This window comes from Bos indicus x Bos taurus, chromosome 2, assembly GCF_003369695.1.
Source record: "Bos indicus x Bos taurus breed Angus x Brahman F1 hybrid chromosome 2, Bos_hybrid_MaternalHap_v2.0, whole genome shotgun sequence".
NCBI lineage: Eukaryota > Metazoa > Chordata > Mammalia > Artiodactyla > Bovidae > Bos > Bos indicus x Bos taurus.
Genome location: NC_040077.1, coordinates 9,517,902 through 9,540,458, shown reverse-complemented (window position 1 = coordinate 9,540,458; position 22,557 = coordinate 9,517,902). Strand labels below are relative to the sequence as shown.

The 22,557-nt window shown below is 36.2% G+C and overlaps 1 protein-coding gene across 3 annotated transcripts in view; it reads left to right on the top strand.

Annotated features, from left to right (window-relative positions):
• Positions 1–22,557, top strand: part of ITGAV (integrin subunit alpha V) — a 108,964-nt gene that overhangs the window by 75,511 nt on the left and 10,896 nt on the right. For all 3 annotated transcript variants that reach the window (XM_027555860.1, XM_027555869.1, XM_027555876.1), the window contains 12 exons: positions 1,969–2,014; positions 3,409–3,516; positions 5,128–5,186; positions 6,701–6,855; positions 9,972–10,109; positions 14,012–14,079; positions 14,683–14,830; positions 15,363–15,455; positions 19,915–19,994; positions 20,376–20,456; positions 21,263–21,368; positions 21,941–22,099. In XM_027555860.1, coding sequence (XP_027411661.1) covers positions 1,969–2,014; positions 3,409–3,516; positions 5,128–5,186; positions 6,701–6,855; positions 9,972–10,109; positions 14,012–14,079; positions 14,683–14,830; positions 15,363–15,455; positions 19,915–19,994; positions 20,376–20,456; positions 21,263–21,368; positions 21,941–22,099 — 1,241 coding nt within the window. The remainder of the gene's footprint in view (positions 1–1,968; positions 2,015–3,408; positions 3,517–5,127; positions 5,187–6,700; positions 6,856–9,971; positions 10,110–14,011; positions 14,080–14,682; positions 14,831–15,362; positions 15,456–19,914; positions 19,995–20,375; positions 20,457–21,262; positions 21,369–21,940; positions 22,100–22,557) is intronic.

Sequence of the window (22,557 nt, the reverse complement as noted above, 5' to 3'; positions counted from 1 at the left end):
TGGTGCAAATTTGGCTTTGGAAAGTGATTTGGAGTTTCTTCTCAGTCTAACCACTGAGCTGATTGTCACCAGTTTTGTATAAAATCCACTTTTCATCACAGGTAACAATATGATTGAGAAATGGTTCATTGTTGTTGCATAGAATAAGAGAAGATGACACTTCAAAAGAACTATTTTGATTTTCGGTCAGCTCACAAGGCACGTACTTATCTAGCTTTTTCACCTTTCCAATTGGCTTCAAATGCCAGACAAGTATAGAATGGTCAGCGTTGAGTTCTTCAACTTCTTGTGTAGTTGTAAGAGGATCCACTTTGATGATCCTTTCAATTGGTGGTTGTCAACTTCTGATGGCCGGCCACTACGCTCCTAATCTTCAAGGCTCTCATCTCATTTGGAAAACTTCTTGAATTACCAACGGCCTGTATGTTCATCAACAGTTCCTTGGCCAAATGCTTTGTTGATGTTGTGAATTGTCTCCGCTGCTGTCTGTGACCCACTTTGAACTTGAATAAGAAAGTCACTCAATTTTGCTTTTTGTCTAACATCATTTCCATAGTCTAAAATAAAATATACAGCAAGTATTAAGTCATTAGCAAAAAAACGTAAAGCGAGAAATGCACATTGAAATGATGTATAACATAACCCCATTCATTTAAGGATATATTCCAGTATCAAATGGCACCAACCTAATATTAATTACTTTTGCACCAACCTAATATTAATTACTCCTCTCTTGATTCTATGTTATAAGTCAGTTTAATTTAGTATTTCAGCTGCTGTTCAAGCCCTGCCATTGTTCAAGGCAGGTGGTCATCACTGAGGGGAATGGAGCACAGACAGCTCTGTTCCCTGTGATGTTTTCTTTAGGGGCATAAAAAAGTTCCTAATTCTTTTGTGATCCATTGTACCTGTCTTTATGGTTTCTCATGTACTTTTCTGCTTAGAAAGAGCTTTGTCAAATTTAGCTTGGGTAAGCCTATTGGACTACAGTCCATGGGATCACAAAGTCAGACACACTGAAGTGACTTAGCACACACGCATGCATATACTGTGAGATAGAGTTCTGATTTCATTTTTCCTGATTGTGAACCAGTGGTACTAGCTACGTGTAAAGATACATGTGAAGACTAACGCATTCTGTTCTTGTTGATTTGGATGCTATCTGCTGTCATTCTAAGGATTCTAGGTACAGTTGATCCTTGGACAGTGTGTTAAGGGTGCTGACCCTCTGCACACTCAAAAGTTCATCTATAACTGACTACACTCGACCTCTGTATCAACAGTTCTGGTTGTGAACCAACCTTGGGTTGTGTAGTGCTGTAGTACTTTCTGTGAAAAAAAAAAAAATCCATGTATAAGTAGATTTTCACAGTTCAAACCCATGTTGTTCAAGAATCAACTGTGTTTGTATTTTGGTTTTATTTTGTTTCAAAAAAAGAAAAAAATTTTGTTTTGTTTCAAAACACAAAATTCAAAAATTTTTTTGTTTCAGAGAAAGAGAAATTTAAGTCCACAGGCAAATGTATCCCTATGGCTGATGCATGTTGATATATGGCAGAAACCAACACAATATTATAGTTATCCTTCAGTTAAAAGGAAATAAATTAAAAAAAAAACTAAATTAAAAAAATCCACAGGCATCTATAAAGCTTTTACCTTTGGGAATGTGTGTTTGGGTGGTATATCCTTCTTCATTGGTGCTGATTTTTACTCAGTATCTATTCAGAAGATTCTTATCTACCTGGATGGATGAAAAAATTAGTGTTATGAAAGTGTTTGTCATTGATAATAGTGTAAAGTTTTCATATAAATTTTAGCCTTTTAGATGTTGTCTTAAAATCACTGATGAAGAACTTTGAGTCTATGTCTAAATCTAATCTTTATTATGTACATGGAGAGCTTTATAGAATGGTATGTGAATTTTAAAAAACTATTATTATTAACGTATTTTTTCTATTCTCTTTTAAGACTTAATTGTAGGAGCTTTTGGTGTCGATAGAGCTGTATTATACAGGTAAGACTTTCCATATCTGATACTACAGGAGTGTTATGAATTATATGGAAGTTTTATAGTTAAGTACCAGTGCTTAAATTTCATTTTAATTTTCTTGAATTAATGATAAAATTTGTTCTTTCTATTCAAGATTCACTTCAGGCAAGGAGGAGTGATACAAGGAGATCCCCAGAATAGAGAAAGCAGTAGATTGTTTTTTATTAGAAAAGCATTAAGAATTTTCCATCTTTGTTCTTTAAATTTGTTCAAAGATGTTCTCCTGTGTTTTAGATTTTATGAATTTAAAAGTATACGAGTTACATTTAAAAGTATAAAAGTTACATTTTCCTCTAAGAGACAAGAAATTAACTTGGTATTTGTGCCACAGTATTCTGAGACCACTGGGGAAGGATGTAATGACTCCCAAAATAAATATTTTTATCAGAGTAATATGTGTAAATCTACATGTCTCTAGTTCCCAGCTTCATCCGTATTTCCAGTAATTCTCTGTGTTTCATCAGTTCCTCATGCCTTACGGTATCATCTAGCTTCGCAAGTAGATTAAGATGTTTACACTTCTATGGACTGTGCTTATATCTGGCAGGAAAACTAACGCTCTTGTGTAGTGTAGGTCAACTTGATTGTGCCTCTCAGAGCAGCTTGCGACCATACAGGTTCTTGGATTTGTCATGATTGGAACAAGCACACTGACCTGAGCCTGCTGTATTTTTTTTACAGAGCATAAACATGTACATCTGAACTTTGGAAAACTATATTTATTTTAATTTATTGTTTAGTTTTAAAAATTGCTATTAATAGTAATAGCAGTAATACAGGCATGTGGTAAAATGTCAAGCAATATAAAAAGGGCATACAATAAAAAATATATACTTCCTCTCACACCAGTTACTAGTTCATTAGTATATCCTACCAGAAACATTCTGTGCATTACAAAATTGTGTGTGTGAATATGTGCACGCATCCTTTTTACATGGTGGTTTTTTTTCCTGTCATACTAAAATTCTCTCCTGGCTAATATCATCCCATATTAGTGCAGATGGCTTTACAGCACTCATCTCCCTCTTGTATTGCAGCTGCATTAGGTAGCTATCCCCCGACTTGTTTAATCATCCTGCTTTAATGGGCTGTGTTCAGATAGGTTGTGACCAGTGGTCCTGCTTTGCCTGGAATTGAGGGGGCTTTACCAGGTCATGGAACTTTCACTGATAAAATCAAGACAGTCTGGGGCAAACTGAGCTGTTTGGTCTTTCTACGTTTAGATTGTTTCTATTCTTTGTGCTATTACAGACACTGCTTTAGTGAACATTGTGCTGTATACACCATGAACGTGATCCTGAAGTACTTAGATCAGTGTATCATTTTAAATAACTTTTTTTCTTTTTTTTTAAAACCAGGGCCAGACCAGTTATCACTGTAAATGCTGGCCTTGAAGTGTACCCTAGCATTTTAAATCAAGAAAATAAAACCTGCCCTCTGCCTGGGACAGATCTCAAAGTTTCCTGGTAAGGGTTTTTGTTTAATAATAGTTATAATTATTGGTTCAATCATTATAAAATTAATTGAAAATGGGGGAGTGGGCTGAAATATTACTGAAACAGTTTCTATGGATATACTCTATTTTCTTGTCATAGATTGAATTTACAAATATTGTTCCAAAGAGGGTACATATAAGCCTCTAGAAATATTCTATAAACTAGTATAAAACTAATTTTTGAAAAATGAATATATCAAAAATAAAAAAACCAGTGAACATTTTGATTTTGATTTTGATTTTTAAAAAATAATGATGTTTTTCAGATTTAGTATCTGTGACTCATTGTATGAAAAGAATTATTTTGCTTGAAGGTATTGGTCTTCTATTTGTTCTTTTACTAATTTCTGAAGAAAAATGTAACTTTTTCTGTAAACTTAATGTCTGAAATTCTTCTCTATTTTTCAAGTTTACATTTTTTATTACTTTTCACTATATCATGTGATTTTTTTTTTACTATTTTTTATTTTATTTGTATTTATAATTTAAGATTTTTTTCCTTTAAACTGACTCATGTTTTACTTTAAAACATATTAAAATAAAATGGAGAAACCAGTCTTTCTCATGCATGTCAACATAAATATAAAATTAGTAATGAAAAGTCCTGATCCATATAAACTGACTGTAAGTACCCAACTTTGGGAAACAATGTTCGTGTTTCTTACTTACACAGAAAAATCAAAGAGAACTTATATATGAAGGGTTGAATGATTGGAAGCTGGGAAAATTTTACTTCAAATGATCTAATGGAAAGATATTTTTCCTGATTTTGTTTTTGAAGTATTGTTATTATTAAAATCATTTTTCAAAATTTTGTTTATAATATATAAAACAAACATGTATACAATAAAAATTTTATTTCTTTCATCAGAGTGCTTTAAAAGTTCAATAGTATTTGGTCTTCATTTTCATTGATTGGCAGTGACATTTTCAAGGTTTTGCTTATTCTGGTAACAGTGTGAAGGCTTTGAATACATTAACTAGAGCAGTAGCTTTCACATGTTTTTGATTATAGGATGAAACACATTTTACATCATAATCCAGTAAACATACGTTTTTAAACTTAAGTTTCATGAAATCTTACCCTTGATACTTACATCAGTTTTACACATACATTCGTTTTTTTAAGATGCTGACCACAGCCCAGTAAACTGATGTCATGACCTAGTAATAAGCTGTGAAAAATGCTATTCTAGAGGAGCTCACTAATTAAAGGGAGCTTTGCGGGGCTTTTAAATAAGTGAGATATTTATTTTAAATCTGGACTGTCATTTTCCTCATTTAGATTTGTCAAAGAGATTCTATAAACTTGAGAGGAGGTTAGGAACTTTTTTTTCTTTTTTGTCTCATTAAAGTATTGTGAAAGGAAATGTGCCTGTTACTGAAGAATGAGTTAGAATATTCTGTATAGTTTAATGTATAAAAATAATATTAAGATGTAAAGAAAGATACAAGGCTTCACAGTGTAAACTAAGTATTAGAAATGTGAGATTTAAAAAAGAAGAAATGTGAGATTTGGATGATATTAAAAAATGTTTAAACTGGATTATGGGATTTGTATGTATTTTTTATTTTTTTACAGTTTTAATGTCAGGTTCTGCTTAAAGGCAGATGGCAAAGGAGCACTTCCTACGAAGCTTGGTAAGTGTTCTATGGAAAAATTATATATAATGGTGCTGCGTATGCAGCACTTAAAAAAGTTCTAGGATATCTGAATAACTATTCAGATAGTTGTTATTTTTTTTTTATTTGAATGTTTATGTAAAAGACATTTAAAATTACAACATAATTATTTTGTTTGGCAGCTCTTAAGCCAGTTCAGAGATAATACATTTATTTATTGGCATTCTGAAAAATTAGTGATAAATACGGCCTTGAGAAAGTTAAAGTTACAAATGTGAGACAAATGAACTTCAGGAAAAATGAATATCATTGCTTATAAAGTCAGTTACCTACTGAGAAGTTTATATTTTATGTGCCGGAGAAACCCTGGTAATTTCAGGAGTAGAAAGAGAGAAGAAATTTAGAAAGAGAGAAGGAGAAAAAGTTTTGACCACTAAGTTTAACCCACACAGAAAATACTAACTTCACTCTTTTTTTCCAAAAAATTGTTTATGTGATTCTGAAAGCAGGGTAGGAGAGTTCAGTAACTATTGTGGAGATTTTTCAGTGTAAATGCTAAGAAATAACAGTGAAGCTCTTAACAGAGGGACTGAGTCTGTTGGGAGGTGTGTTTGTGTCTGAAGTTCACATAGGGTGGCAAGGAAGGTAGTTTTTCAGTAAAGACTTGAAGGAAATGAAGGAGCTAAGGGATTACCTGGACACGTATTTTGCGGAGGAAATGGCAGTTTCAAGAGGCTAGAGGCAGGCGCTTGCTGTCTCTCAAAGAGTGGATGGAACAGAACTGGAAGCAAAATAATCCTGGGTTTTCACTCAGATTTGTTATGAAGTTGAGCATTTAGAGGAACTTGAAAGGAGACTTGTGGTTTTAAAGATCTACATTCTTATCTCCTTTGAAGAAACTATTTAAGAAGAACTGAATCTTAAAAGCTAGTAATCTAGCAACTATGCTTGATTCTTGGCTGCACATTCTTTTTAAGATGATTCCTGACCTGGTCAGCTTTGTTTGGTCATTTGCTTCACAAGAGACATATTTACCTGATAGTTTGATATGGTAGCTTTATTAGAAGTAGGAGTTGGAATTGATACAAACTGCTCATTCATCACGGTAGTGAATGTATGGGTGCAGATTAGTAAACATTTCTTACTCACAATCAGCAGGAGTGCTGCTACCTGCATTAGTGGTGGAAGTCTTAATTATTCACATATCTTATTTCTGAACTTCCTCCTCTCAGCTTAAGTGAAAAGAAAAAAAAATTCCCTTCTATCTGCTAGTTGTTTTATCATTATCTAGTGTCTGAATTATTAGATGACATTAAGCTGGGAATGGTTGGATTAATTAATTATTAAATATTTATTCAGAATTAATATGTTGTGGTCTCACTATACCGGATAGACTTTTTAAGAATGAATTAGAAGGAAGTTACTTCTTAAGAAATGTCTGTATATCTCTCTTTACATGAAAACTTGAGATATTTAGGACAGGTAGGTGTCCATAAAGATTATGTTGGTTATAAATCCTTTGGTTTGTATAGACTTCCAGGTGGAGCTTCTTTTGGATAAACTCAAGCAGAAAGGAGCAATTCGACGAGCACTCTTTCTCCATAACAGGTCCCCGGGTCACTCCAAGAACATGACCATCTCAAGGGGGGGACAGATGCAGTGTGAGGAGCTGATCGCATATCTGCGGGTAAGACATACTTTTATGTTTCTTATCTTTCTATGTATTATTTTTTCATCTGAATGATTTTTCCTTTCTGTAAAAGTTTTTTTGGTGGTGAATAAACAAGAAAACAGAAAAATGCAGTTGAGGAAACAGGGCTTTTTAAAGAGTCAGACTTGAGTAATGGACATCTACTCTTGTCAGGTGGCCTTATTAAATTATGACAAATGTATTAACTGGACTCTCAAGACCGTAAAATAAATCTACCCCTCCCCAAGTAATCAATTAAAAAACTCCATTGGCAAACCTGACTTGTGAGTTGTAAGCAAGTGTATGAGTCAGGGTAGCTAGAGAGGGAGGGATGGAACCTGGGCAGAGGGGAGCAGTACTTGCCAACACCATTATGGGGGTTCAGAGTCACCTGGGGCCTGCTGCAAGCTAGGGGTCTGACCTGAACCTCTGTATTAGGTCTAGATTTTTCCACAGGGCTAAAGTGTCCCCAAAACAAAGATGCCCCTGACTCTTGCAAGAGTAAGTGCAAGTTTTCACTGGAACAATCTAGTACAGGTCCCACAGGTTAAGTTCAAATCAAATAGGAATTCATTTCTAAAGTACTAAAGAAACAGAGAGTAAGCCATTAGAAGACACAGCAAACAAATCTTAGTCCTGGAAAAGTAAAGTGAAAGTTGCTCAGTCGTCTCCGACTCTTTGCCACCCCATGGAAAGACTTGAGATTTAGAATTATCAGTTACAAAGTATAAATGTATATAAAATATTGAAAGAAATAAAGGGTGAACTTTGATTTAAAAGACAAAGATATCAGTAAAGATATAGAAGACTCAACATAATTAATAAACTCTATATAGAACTTGGCATCCAACATTTAGAGAATATAAAAGTTCCCAATATACATATAGGAAGTCTGAACAAATTTAATAAAATTGAAATCATAGAATATATGCTGTTTGATTATAGTGCAATATTTAGAAATCAGTAACAAATTTAAATTGAGAATTAGGAATTGTGATTTTAAGCAACTTATGGATTTAAAAAAAGATCATACTAGAAATTTACTTAGAAGTAAAGTATAATGGAAATATCAAAATATGTAGAATATCCCAAAAGCATAATATAGAGGTAAATGTATATAGCCTTAAATGCTGTTTAAATGAAAGCTTGAGGGAAAAAATGAAGGGGAAAAAAACCCAAAAACCTCCACAAAATTAAAAATTAAAAAAGGACATTCCTGGTGACTCAGCAGTAAAAAATCTACCTAGAGTGTGGGAGACCCTGGGTTCGATCCCTGGGTTGGGAAGATGCCCAGGAGAAGAGAATGGTTACCCACTCCGGTATTCTTGCCTGGGAAATCCCATGGACAGAGGAGTCTGGAGGGGTACAGTCTGTGGGGCAGCAAAGAGTCGGATATGACTGAAGCAACTTTGCTCGCAGGCACATAGATAATGGAGGAATTAAAATAATAGAATATTATGAACAACCTTGTACCAAGAAAACAAAAACATTCTTAGAAAAACATGATACAACTGTTACTTGAAGAAATAGAAAACCCAAACAATCCACTTAACCATATAAACTAACCATATAAACCATTCTGAAAATTGAACTGGCAGTTTAAAAGTCTTTACACAAACAGATCACAAGACCTAAATAATTTTATAGGCAATAATGTCTAAGCTGTCAGGAATGAGATATTCCAATATTAAGCTCTTAGAAAGAATAGAAAAACAAGATGTATTTCCAGTTTATTCTCTGAAGCTAGTGTAATTGATACCTAGACTGGCCAAGGATAGTATAAACAAGAATTCATGAGTCTTACACAAAGACATAGATAAAGAATTACTAACCAAATATAAGCAAACTCAATCCAAGCTGTTTATAAAGAAGATTAAAAAACAGACCAACTTGCATGTATCCTAGAGTGGGTTAACATTAAAAGTATAGAAGTACAACTTCACACATGAATAGACTGAAAACATGGCCATCTTACTTGAAGTGCAGGAAAGGTTTTTGATTAAATAACTGTTCATGATATTTGCAAACAAGACAAATACCTCAAGCTTCAACTATGAAGAAATACCATTTTATACGCAAAGTCTACCAGTACCTATTGCTTGGTCCAGCTGTGAATTAATGAGAATTCTTATGTGTTGCTGATGGCAGTGTAAATGCTGTGAAGATTTTAGAAGATAATATGGTATTATCTTAGCCGACAAATCTCCTTTCCACTGTGTAGAATGATACATTTTTTTTTTTTTGTAATAGCAAAAATAAACCAAAAACCCAAAGAAATCCAAAAAATAATTGATAAACTGTGGATTTATTATAAGTATTACTCAACATGGGCTTCCCTGATAGCTCAGTTGGTAAAGAATCTGCCTGCAGTGCAGGAGACCCTGGTTCAATTCCTGGGTTGGGAAGATCCCCTGAGGAAGGGATGGGCTACCCCACTCCAGTATTCTTGGGCTTCCCTTGTGGCTCAGCTGGTAAAGAATCCTGCAATGTGAGAGATCTGGGTTTGATCCCTGGGTTGGGAAGATCCCCTTGAGAAGGGAAAGGCTACCCACTCCAGTTACTCAGCAATAAAAATTAACCTTGCTACATGCAATAATGCAAATGAATGTTCTAAAAAAGTGTCGAAGCAAATAACAGAAGAATACGTATGGTCTCATTTTAAAATGAACAGGAAAAGCAATCTGAAGAATATGCTGTTTTAGAGACCTATACACTACTGTGAGCAAGCTAATGGAATGATTACCTCTGGAAGGAAGACAGAGGGATGAAAAGAGCATGTAGGTAGCTTAAGCAATATAGGTAATGTCCTAGTTATTATTTATATTGGGTGTGTGTCAGAGTGCTCATTTTATTAACAGGTCTCATATATTTTTGTGTGAATCAAATATTACATTGCAAAACAAAGTTGGTTAAGGATTCTCAATGGATAATGATAGTCTTCTTTATGGATATCCTATTCTTATGTAAGTGTAGTTTTACAGAGAGTTTTGGTAGAACTGGATCAAGGGCTGAGTACAGCTGGCTTTGTATTGTGCGCTTACGGATTTCTACAGATAGCTTGATGTCTTACTTAGGTTGATGTTGTAATTAATTCAAAGCTTTTCCATTTTTAGGATGAATCTGAATTTAGAGACAAACTCACTCCAATTACTATTTTTATGGAGTATTGGTTGGATTATAGAACAGCTGCTGATGCAACAGGGTTGCAACCTATTCTTAACCAATTTACTCCTGCCAATGTTAGTCGACAGGTACTGTACTTTTTTATTCTTTTATCTTTTTAAAAAATATTATAATTCATTTTTTAAATAGCATAAAGGATGGCTTTTATTTTATATTTTTAATCTTTTTGCATTGGAGTATAGCAGATTAACAATATTGAGATGGTTTCAGGTGCACAGCAAAGGGACTCAGCCGTACAAGGATTGCTTCTATAATGTTGCCTTTTTAGTCAGAGAAGTCAGAGGGGAGGAGACATTCAAAGCCACTCAGCTTATATGCAGAGGAAGACAAGGTCGCATTTTGAATACATAAAACAATAAAGTAATTCAAGGAAAACAACAAGATGCTAAGTAATACATAGTATTTTAGTATTTTGCTGAACAAGTTTATGTTATCTTTGATTTATATTTAAAAAACTAGTGTATATACACACATATGCATATATAGTATATAAATCATTCTTTTGATAAAATCAAATACAGCAACACAGAATTTTATAAGGAACATATTTTATATGTTTGCTACATTTTATAGTTTTAATTTTATAATTTATTTTATATAGCTATCTTATATTTATTTTGCATGTAAATAGTATAGATGCTGCTTTCCACTACCCATTAGTATAGAACTTACAAACATTGTTCTTAGTTCGTATTTTTTACAATTTATATTTTTAGGGGATGCACAGTCTTACTTTGATTAATTTAATAATGAACATATGAGCCTCTTATAGTCTGTTGTTCAGTTTTACAGTTTTTAAAAAAGTTAATTGTTAATTTTACATTATGCATTTTGATATATGGGTTATGATTATTTTCTGTTTATAATTGTGGAATTTTTTCGGAAACTATTTATTAGTGTTAACATTAGTTTACTGGGATCACCAATCTCTTTGATACCAATATAATTTAAAGGCAGCTTATCAAACTGCCTAACTTTGGAATCTGATTTGAGGGAAATAATAACTTTAATATTTGACTTTCTTCCCTTTCTCTACCTCCATTTCTTCATTATTTGAATCTTTGTTTCCTCTGTGTTCTACTTTTGTTTCAACAAGGACATTACCTATTCTCAGGCATCTTTCTTTCTCTATTCTTAGTTTTATTATGAACTCTCATTTCTGTGTTAATTACCTACCCCACCATGCTTATTTACTTCTCTCTAAAATGGCCCTTTATTTCCCTGATCATATTACTCACTTTTTTTTACTGTACACTCTTTAAAGTACTGCTTTCTAGTAGAAATATAATGTGAGACACATTCATAATTTAAATTTACTGATCAGTAACATTAAAAAAAATAGAAAACTGGTGACTGTAATTTCAATAATATATCTGTATTAGTTTGCTAGGACTGACTGCTATTACAAAGTGCCACAGAATGGGTGGTGAAATAATGGAAATTTATTTTCTCACAATTCTGGAGGCTTAAAGTCAGAGATCAAAGTGTGGGCTATTGGTTTCCTCTGAAGCTTTTCCCACTGGCTTGTAGTGGTCACTTTCTCCCTGTGTCTCTATGTGGTCTCCCCTCTGTGTCTGTGTTCTAATCTCCTTATAAAGCACTGGTCATATTTGATTAGGGCTTCCCTCATAGCTCAGTCAGTAAAGAATCTGCTTGCAATGCAAGAGACCTGCGTTCGATCCTGGGTTGGGAAGATCCCCTGGAGAAGGAAATGGCACCCCACTCCAATATTCTTGCCTGGAGAATCCCATGGACAGAGGAGCCTGGCAGGCCACAGTCCATGCGGCTGCAAGAGTTGGACATGACTTAGCGATTTAACCACCACCACCACCATATTGGATTAGGGCCCACCCTAACGATGTCATTTTAACTTAATTACCCTTTAAAAACCATATTTCCAAATAGTCACATTTTTCTATGAAATTCTTTATATTGTTTTTTACTGTCTTCAAAATCCAGAGTTTATTATACTATAGCACATCTCAATTCGGATGCTAAAGCTTCGTCAGATATTTTTTCTGCATTTAGAAGTCATAGAATTTGCAACTGGAAAACTTTTAGTATAACTTTTAGAATAACATAGGCAAGTTATTCTAAAAGTTATACTAAAAGTTTTCCAGTGGCAGAATCAAATATCAGTTTTTAAATTTAAATAAATTAATATTAAATGAAATGTAAAACTCAAACAACCCCCGCCCGCGCCCGCCCCCACGCCGCCCCGTCATACTAGGTACATTTCAAGTGCTCAAAAGCCACGTGCAGCTTGCTGTGGCTTTTCTATTGGACAAAGCAGCTCTTGAGTTTTCCTTTCTGTACCCTTATCCCTTGGAGTTAGTGCTTTCTGCAGAAAACGTGCTTTTTAACCACCCCACCCCCCCACCCCGCCCTGGAGAAGGCATTGGCAACCCACTCCAGTGTTCTTGCCTGGAGAATACCAGGGACGGGGGAGCCTCGTGGGCTGCCGTCTATGGGGTCGCACAGAGTTGGCCACGACTGAAGCGACTTAGCAGCTCCCCACCCCCCCACCGCCTCCTGGTTGTTAATTCAAATGTGTATTAAGTTCTTAACTCTGTGTAAGATCAGATCAGATCAGATCAGATCAGTCACTCAGTCGTGTCCGACTCTCTGCGACCCCATGAATCGCAGCACGCCAGGCCTCCCTGTCCATCACCAACTCCCGGAGTTCACCCAGACTCACATCCATCGAGTCAGTGATGCCATCCAGCCATCTCATCCTCTGTCATCCCCTTCTCCTCCTGCCCCCAATCCCTCCCAGCATCAGAGTCTTTTCCAATGAGTCAGCTCTTCACATGAGGTGGCCAACTATCACATATCATTAAATCCAGTCTTAGTTTATGAACTAAGCAGTTGATTGTCTTTGATATGACTTGTGCAGTTACCTCAAAGTTCTTCTAATGATCCTGGCCTTTTCCCCCCAACTTCTTGAAGCACATAGCAGCTGTTTACATCTAGGTCAGTGAATTAGTTAACATGTATTGTTGGGTTTCATCCCAGTTACGTTGTCAGTTAAGATCTCTATCATATAATTTTATTCTTGGAAGCCATATATCCCTGTAACTTGAAAGCATACAGTTTTGTTGTTGTTTTCAAGAAAGCCTGTCACTATTTTTCCCCTTTAAATCTTTTTCTTTTCTGTTTGCCTTAGGACCTGAAGCCCTTTGGATGTTAACAATAGACAAACCAAGAATGGCTTAATCATTTTTTTCTTTCCTCTTTTATTAATTTTTATGTTTCTTATTTCACATCCTGCCCAACTTCTTCTGCTTCCTCCACTGTGTCTTTCTGCTGGGTTTTCCACAGTGTTCCGGCTGACACGTCATATGGTCATATCTAGAGGGAGAAAGTGTTGAGGTCTTTGCTTATTGTATCTGTCCTGGATCTGCTAACTTAATGCTTCTGGGTCCTTCTTCTTTATCTCTTTCCAGATGGCCATGCCAACACGGAACTCCTTTCATCCAGTTTCTGTTCCGTTTGGTCTGTCTGTCTGAATTGCTGCTATGCATCCACAGCTCCTTATTCTTTTACTCCTTATTCTGTGCTCTCCAGAGGCATAGTCTGTAATGAGAAATTCTGTAAAGGAGCTTCTTTGGCCCAGGATCACACAACTTAGCAGTAGCAGATTAAAGCTAAACTCTAAATTCAGTATTACTTTCTATTCTACACTTCATTCCAAAGTCATAACAGCTTAATTCGAGATAGACCTAAAAGGTTCCAACTAATTGTATTATACCCTATGAATCTTTTCCTTCCTTTTCATTCTTACTAGCTAACACTGACCTGTTTAAAAACAGGCAGCCATGATCCCTTTTGCATTCAGGTATATATAAGTTGAGTGTATATAAATATATACATGTATATTCATATACATCCATATATATATTAATATACACTGTGTGTGACCTGTATTGGTATTTATTCATGTATAAAAAATTAAAAAACTTTTTTCTAGGCTCATATTCTACTTGACTGTGGTGAAGACAATGTCTGTAAGCCCAAACTGGAGGTTTCTGTAGATAGGTAAGTTTTGTTCCAAATAATAGACTGTATAATAAGAAATTGAAATGAAAGAGCACATTTTTCTATTAAAGTAATAGCAATGAGAATTAGTTAAATTGGAGGATAATGCATGATTTTCAGTAAAGGAGTGAATGTTGAGCTTTAGAAAAATAGGCTGTATGTTTCACCAGCTGCCTAGGTTAACAGATCTTTTTTCATCAGTATGGAGTAGTGTCACAAAGTAGCATTGTATTCTCTTAAAGATTGTCTCTTGACTAAAGGACGTATTACCATTTTATATGATGTATAAATTATAGCAAAGTATCATGACCAGGGGATTAGTTCAACTTTTAGAAAAAAATCAGGAAATTAATAAGTACAAAGGGATATAAAATTACTTCCATAAGTAGATTTGAGTGATAGTGATATGAGAAAGGCATCAGTGTTTTCTTTGATTGGGAGAAACGTTGAGTTTGCACCCAGTGTGCTATTTCCAGTTCAGTGTTGATCTGTGCAGTGGTCTCAAAATATCCTGAGACGCTGTTGAACACCATCAATGCTTTGAACAGTCATGCTCTTGCTATGCAGTCTTTCTTCATTGACTAGATTTATATTAACTTGTAGTGATCAAAAGAAGATCTATATTGGGGACGACAACCCTCTGACCTTGATTGTTAAGGCTCAGAATCAGGGGGAAGGTGCCTATGAAGCCGAGCTCATCGTTTCCATCCCACTGCAGGCTGATTTCATCGGGGTTGTCCGTAACAGTGAAGTAAGCAAGCTGCCTCTTTAAAAATCGAAATGCACTCATGGTTCACATTAACATTAATGAGCAGCTACCCTATTTATTATACTACAGCTTAGCTGTTCTACCTAAGGCTAAATTGCTAGACAATAGAGTGCCTGTCTTACATAATTCTTTTCAAGCCTAGTACTTTGCATAATGCATTGATATGACTTTTTAAAAATTGCTAGCTAAGTGCCTGACACAAGGTCAGATGGATAAAGGGTCTAAGCCTGGCCATCAAATAATTTGTCAGAAATAATATGGTTATGTGTCTGAGTCCTCTAGGGATCGTTCAGAAACACTTCTGCATGTATATGTGGCAACTGAACACAGTTCTGGTTCCCCCATATCCCTCATTATTCAAATAGATCTGTTTGCTTTGTAAAGCAAGAAACCCAAACATCCAAATGTATGATATTGTCTAGAAACTTTACAGTTTTAGTATAACTTCTGCTTTTTTTTTTTTTTTAGTGATTAATTTATTTTCCCTTCAATCCTCTTTCTTCGTCTATCAAAGGCCTTAGCAAGACTTTCCTGTGCGTTTAAGACAGAAAACCAAACCCGCCAGGTGGTTTGTGACCTTGGAAACCCAATGAAGGCTGGAACTCAAGTAAGACATTTTAATTAAATGGGTCTCTTTTGTTCTTTCATAGAGATTAGCATATTTTTCTGTGGGTTTGTCCACAGTCATTTGTTTGATTGTTTTTTATTTATGTTTTGATTATGGTGGGTCTCTGTTGCTGCATGTGGCCCTCTCCAGTCGTGAGCAGAGGCCACTCCTTTCTGCGGTGCTCGGACTTCTCCCTGCAGTGGCTTCTCCTGTCGCGGAGCTTGGGCTCCAGTAGCTGCAGCACGTGGGAGAAGTAGTTGTGGCTCGTGGGCTCTGGAGCATGGGCTCAGCAGTTGTGGTGCATAGCTGCTCTGTAGCATATGGGCTCTTCTGGGACCTGGGATTGAACTGGTATCACCTACATTGCAAGGCAGATTCTCAACCATTGGACCACCAGGGAAGTCCCATAGTAATTGTTTTTTTTTTTTTAAATAAAAACTTCAAAATAGTATTTCAGTTGGTTTTGATTTAGAATGTAACGATTATTAGAGCTTAGTTTTGATTAAGATACCAGAGTAGTGAGTTGTGCTATTACCTGTATTCAGTAAGCTCCTCTTTGCCTTCAGTTTGGTGAATGGATGAGAACATGGTTTAAACTAAGGATAGATTGTAACTTTGATGTTTTAAACTGATGCTTTAATGCATCCTCAAAGCTACTCTGACAAATACTGAGACTGTTGTTATTAGGTGAGTTAGAGTGATCTCATTAATTGGGGCTTCCCTGGTGGCTCAGACTATAAAGAATCTGCCTGCAATGCAGGTAGGCCCAAGTCCTATCCCTGGGTTGGGAATATCCCCTGGAGAAGGGAATGGCTACCCACTCCAGTATTCTTCCTTGCAGAATTCCATGGACAGAGGAGCCTGGTGAGCTACAGTCCGTAGGGTAACAAAGAGTCAGACACGACTGAATGACTAACACTTTCACTTCACACTTTATTAACATGAAACCTGTAAGGTCATCCCATTAGGATCAAACTGCACATTGGTTGGATCAGACTTCTCTTTAGGTGGTAGAGAAGGGAGCCCAGAAGCTTGAGAAGAAGCACTCACTGGATTGCTTCCCAAATCTTCTAAAAAAGGAGACAAAATATACCTTTTTGAATTGTTAGTATCAAGGGGGAAAAAAGCAGTATATTTCTTGTTACCTTTTCAGTAGAATTTAATTTATTAATAATGACACATCAGTTCAGTTCAGTTCAGTCACTCAGTCATGTCCATCTCTTTGCGACCCCATGAATCGCAGCACGCCAGGCCTCCCTGTCCATCACCAACTCCCGGAGTTAACCCAAACTCATGTCCACTGAGTCGGTGATGCCATCCAGCCATCTCATCCTATGTCATCCCCTTCTCCTCTCGCCCCCAATCCCTCCCAGCGTCAGTCTTTTCCAATGAGTCAACTCTTCGCATGAGGTGGCCACAGTACTGGAGTTTCAGCTTTAGCATCATTCCTTCCAAAGAACACCCAGGACTGATCTCCTTTAGGATGGACTGGTTGGATCTCCTTGCAGTCCAAGGGACTCTCAAGAGTCTTCTCCAACACCACAGTTCAAAAACATCAATTTTTCGGCACTCAGCCCTCTTCACAGTCCAACTCTCACATCCATACATGACCACTGGAAAAACCATAGCCTTGACTAGACAGACCTCTGTTGGCAAAGTAATATCTCTGCTTTTGAATATGCTATCTAGGTTGGTCATAACTTTCCTTCCAAGGAGTAAGTGTCTTTTAATTTCATGGCTGCAGTCATCATCTGTAGTGATTTTGGAGCTCCCAAAAATAAAGTCTGACACTGTTTCCACTGTTTGCCCATCTATTTCCCATGAAGTGATGGGACCAGATGCCATGATCTTAGTTTTCTGAATGTTGAGCTTTAAGCCAACTTTTTCACTCTCCTCTTTCACTTTCATCAAGAGGCTTTTTAGTTCCTCTTCACTTTCTGCCATAAGGGTGGTGTCATCTGCATATCTGAGGTTATTGATATTTCTCCCGGCAGTCTTGATTCCAGCCTGTGCTTCTTCCAGCCCAGCGTTTCTCATGATGTACTCTGCATATAAGTTAAATAAGCAGGGTGACAATATATAGCCTTGATGTACTCCTTTTCCTATTTGGAACCAGTCTGTTGTTCCATGTCCAGTTCTAACTGTTGCTTCCTGACCTGCATATAGGTTTCTCAAGAGGCAGATCAGGTGGTCTGGTATTCCCATCTCTTTCAGAATTCTCCACAGTTTATTGTGATCCACACAGTCAAAGGCTTTGGCATAATCAATAAAGCAGAAATAGATGTTTTTCTGGAACTCTCTTAGAAGATCTGTGATAATTGCTATTCAGCCGCTCAGTCATATCTGACTCTTTGCTACCCCATGGACTGCAGCATGCCGGGCTTCCCTGTCCTTCACTATCTCCTGGAGTTTACTCAAACTCATGTCCATTGAGTCACTGATGCCATCCAACCATCTCGTCCTCTATCGTCCCCTTTTCCTCCTGCCTTGAGCCTTTCCCAGCATCAGGGTCTTTTCTAATGAGTCGGCCCTTCACATCAGGTGGCCAAAGTATTAGAGCTTCAGCTTTAGCATCAGTCCTTCCAATGAATATTCAGGGCTGATTTCCTTTAGGATTGACTGGTTTGGTCTCCTTGCTGTCCAAGGGACTCTGGAGTCTTCTCTAGCACTTCTCTAGTTCAAAAGTAGCAATTCTTAGGTGCTCAGCCACCTTCATGGCCCAACTCTCGCATCCGTACATGATTCCTGGAAAAACTGTAGCTTTGACAATAGGGACCTTTGTCGGCAAAGTGATGTCTCTGATTTTTTAATATGCTGTCTAGGTTTGTCATAGCTTTTCTTCCAGGAAGCAAGTGTCTTAATTTCATGGTTGCAGTCATTGTCTGAGTTGATTTTGGCACCCAAGGAAATAAAGTCTATTACTGTTTCCATTTTTGTCTCATCTGTTTGCCATGAAGTGATGGGACTGGATGCGATCTTGATTCCAATCTGAGCTTCATCCAGCCTGGCATTATCTGTGATAATATGGGACTGCAAATTCCATATCTACCCTTACAGACAGTGTCCTATTAGGTGTTTTTAAGGGTACAGCCTTTCAATGACTAGTAAATAAGTCCTAGAGATCTAATGTGCGGTATATGATTATAGACAAGAGTATGGTGTCAAACTTGTGAGAGATTAGATCTTAATTCTTCCGACCACAAATAAAGAAGTTATAATTTTGTAATGTGACAGAGTTACAGTTATTGCTGCAATGGTAATCATGTAATGTATGAAATCAACATGTTGTATATCTTAACTTTACACAGTGTTGTGTGTCAAATATTAATATATTTCAATAAAAAATAAATATTCCGTATTTCTTTAAATATATTTTTCCCTTAAAAGTCATAATTATTTCTAGATGTATGGTCTCTTGGGGAAGATGGCTTGAACAGAGTCCTCAAAGTTACATTTCAAAGTTGTGTTTAATGCAGTGTTTTATTAAGAAGTGAACGTGCCTTTTATTTTCTCATACACTCATTCTCTCTGACTTTCTTACTCCCTGTGTATTCAGGAAAGATAATTCCAGGTTAATTCTTACGGCCGGCTCCAGGCTTTGTAAAGTGAGAGGTGGTTTCATGAAGTCCCCTGGAAGGGCCACTTTTAGATGTCTTTTATATGACTTCCAAGAAGCCTGCTTTCTCTAACTTTGTAGCTCAGTTGTTTTCTTTAAAATAAGAATTTTCTGCCCGCAGAAGTTAAGATGTTTGTTACTGATGGACTTGTGGGTGGCGTAGAGAAATTCGGCTTCTGGCCCTACTTCTCTCCTTTTTAGTCAGGCTCTCTGAGTCTTGTAAACCATCTATTTCTTCCTGCTCTATTAAAACAAGTTCAGGTATTAGCTTCCTGTCACTAAATCTTGTGCATAACTACTGTACTTTCATTGGATCAGTGGTTCCTCTTGCATTTTTCAGAAAGTTAATATTAGTTGACATTATAAGGAGATAATAAGTTAATATTATAAGGAGATATGATTAATCATTGTTGTTAAACAGGCTCCATTATGGATTGGTCTGAGTATCTTAATAGAAGATCAGACTTAGGGCTTCCCTGGTGGCTCACTGGTAAAGAATCTGCCTGTAATGCAGGAGACACAGACGCGGTTCAATTGCTGGGTCAAGAAGATCCTATGGAGAAGGGCATGGCAACTCACTCCATTATTCTTGCCTGGAGAATTCCACGGACATAGGGCCCTGGCATTCTACAGTCCATGGGGTCACAGAGGGTCGGACATGACTGAAGTGACTGAACAGCAGCAGCAGCAGCAGCAGGCTTAGTTATTTTTGCGAGAGTACTTTCAGTTTTAAGTTCAGAAAAACCCTGTGTTAGACCATTCTTTTTTCTTTGGACATTGTATTTGAAATTTCACTTGTTTGACATGTTTCTAACTAACATTAACCTTCTCTTCCTCCTTTAGCTCTTAGCTGGTCTCCGTTTCAGTGTGCACCAGCAATCAGAGATGGATACGTCTGTGAAATTTGATTTACAAATTCAAAGGTGTGAAGACAACTTTTTTCTGTCTATAATAACTTTTGAGGAAATAGCGTTTGTTATAAATATATTTTGCAGTATACTTAAGTATTATGGAATAAGGTAGACTAAAATTTTAGTACTTAGTTTTCAAATTTTAAGACCAATATTTATATGATAAGAATAATTTTATTATTTTTGAGTTTTAAGACAAAAATAAAAGTTAAATAAAACTCATCTTCTTAGAATTAAATGCTAATGAAAATAATTATTTTGTGCACTTTGTCATTTCTTTATTGCTTTTCATTTGTTCACTTTTAGTTTCATTGCCTTTGCCTCTGTATGATTTTGATGATAATTATGCTCATCAATAAATTCAGTCCTAAATTTATTTTTTTTCTTTTTCAGCTCCAATCTTTTTGATAAAGTAAGCCCGGTTGTATCTTACAAAGTTGACCTTGCTGTTTTAGCTGCTGTTGAGATAAGAGGGTCAGTATGATTACCCAGTTGAGTATCTTATTCTCATGATTTAAACTACTTTAAAAAGTAGTTACTTTTTTTTTACATTAAAAAAAAATTATTTATTTTTTAATTGAAGGATAATTACTGTACAGAATTTTGTGGTTTTCTGCCAAATATCAACATGAATCAGCCATAGGCATAGATATGTCCAGGGCTTCCCTGGTGGCTCAGACGGTAAAGAATCCGTCTGCAATATGGGAGACCTGGGCTCAATCCCTGGGTTGGGAAGAATCCCCTGAAGGAGGACATGGCAACCCACTCTAGTGTTCTTGCTTGGAGAATCCTCATGGACAGAGGAGCCTGGCAGGCTACAGTGGGTCAGACACAACTGAGCGACTAAGCACAGCACATAACTCATGTCCAAGTCTTAGGCCGCCTAACTTCTTTTGGATAGTATATGTTCTTATTCCTACAGAAGCTAGAACTATAGCTTCTGTAGGAATAAGAAGGCTCTGGGTTTATTCCAAAGCCCCAAATATTTATTTGCTAATTCTCTGGTAATAAACCAGACATGGCAAAAGCAGCATAAAGTAAATTTATTGAACTTTTATGCAGAAATGTTTGCCTATTACCAGTTCATCTGTTACACTGGATTCAGTAAAGAAGAGTTTGTATGTCCAGCTGTGCATGTACACATACAAGTATAATTTTTCTTGTCTTTGGTGTTTTTTTAAAAATTCTGATTTTATTCATTTGGATACTAGGTACTTTTGAAAATGAACTGACCATATCATTTTGATATTCATGGTAGGTTTTCTTTGGTCATTGTTTAGAGTCTCAAGTCCTGATCATATCTTTCTTCCGATTCCAAATTGGAAGTACAAAGAGAACCCTGAGACTGAAGAAGACGTTGGGCCAGTTGTTCAGCACATCTATGAGGTTTGCGTTGGATTTAATTGATACCTGGTAGAGAGACAACAGAGGGAGGAACAGATTGGCTGCTTTTAAAAAACAAGTCCAAAGAACAAAAAGAAAACAAATCTATGTAACTTTTATGTGAACTCTGCATAGTTTAATTTTGTACCAGAGATTTCTTAGAATTTTTCCCCATTCTTAAGCTCATTACCATTAGACAAGTAACTTCAAGTGGTAAAAGAAAGCTGTTTATACAAACTGTTGTTTAAAACCAATTAGTTGTACTTGGGTAAAAGGAATAGGTCGATGAGTAAAATTTTGATTCTGTGGGAAGAAAATTTTCTATGCCACTTCTCAGTAACTTTCTCATGTTTTCCTCTTTTGTTTATATTCTTATCCTAACACATACTGCCCTATTCGGAGGCAGATGTTGAGTTTGATTCTTTTGCATATTAATGATCATGATGTAATATTAGAGTCACTATGGAAACTCTGCTGTTAGTCAAATGCTGTTGCTTTAGGATTCCTAAAGATGATGTAGGGGACGGATTATAGATTTTTGCCCAGAGTATTTACATTTTTTTTTCCCTCATTAGCTGAGAAACAACGGTCCGAGTTCATTCAGCAAGGCAATGCTACATCTTCAGTGGCCTTACAAATATAACAATAACACCTTGTTGTACATCCTTCAATATGATATTGATGGGCCAATGAACTGCACTTCAGATATGGAGATTAACCCTTTGAGAATTAAGGTAATATGCTTCATAGCAGCCATTTATTATGCTGATGTTTTATTGCTTTTCTTTCTAAATCTATAAAAGAAATGCATAAATAAAGCAATTGTTTTAGTAATAAATCCATTCTGCAAAAATATTTTAGTTCATAACCAGTGTGCTATGGATTAGATTGTTTATTTGTGTAATGAGTAAGGATGAATTCTATGACGTTCTGCTGAACCATTTGTTTATGTAGTATTTAGTGAGCCTCTGGAGATATTCTTAAGTGATCCAGTTTGACTTTGGTTTCATCACAGAGTGGTTTTATCCACATGTGATATTATATCAAGGATGTTTGGATGTCCAAATTTTTGTCTTTGGGGTAAGATGTAACATTTTACTCTTGGCTTTTTTGACTTGACCTAGAAAATAGAAAATCTCATTTTATGGAATTCCATTTACTTTTAGGTATAGTCCTCTCCATCCTAGCATGT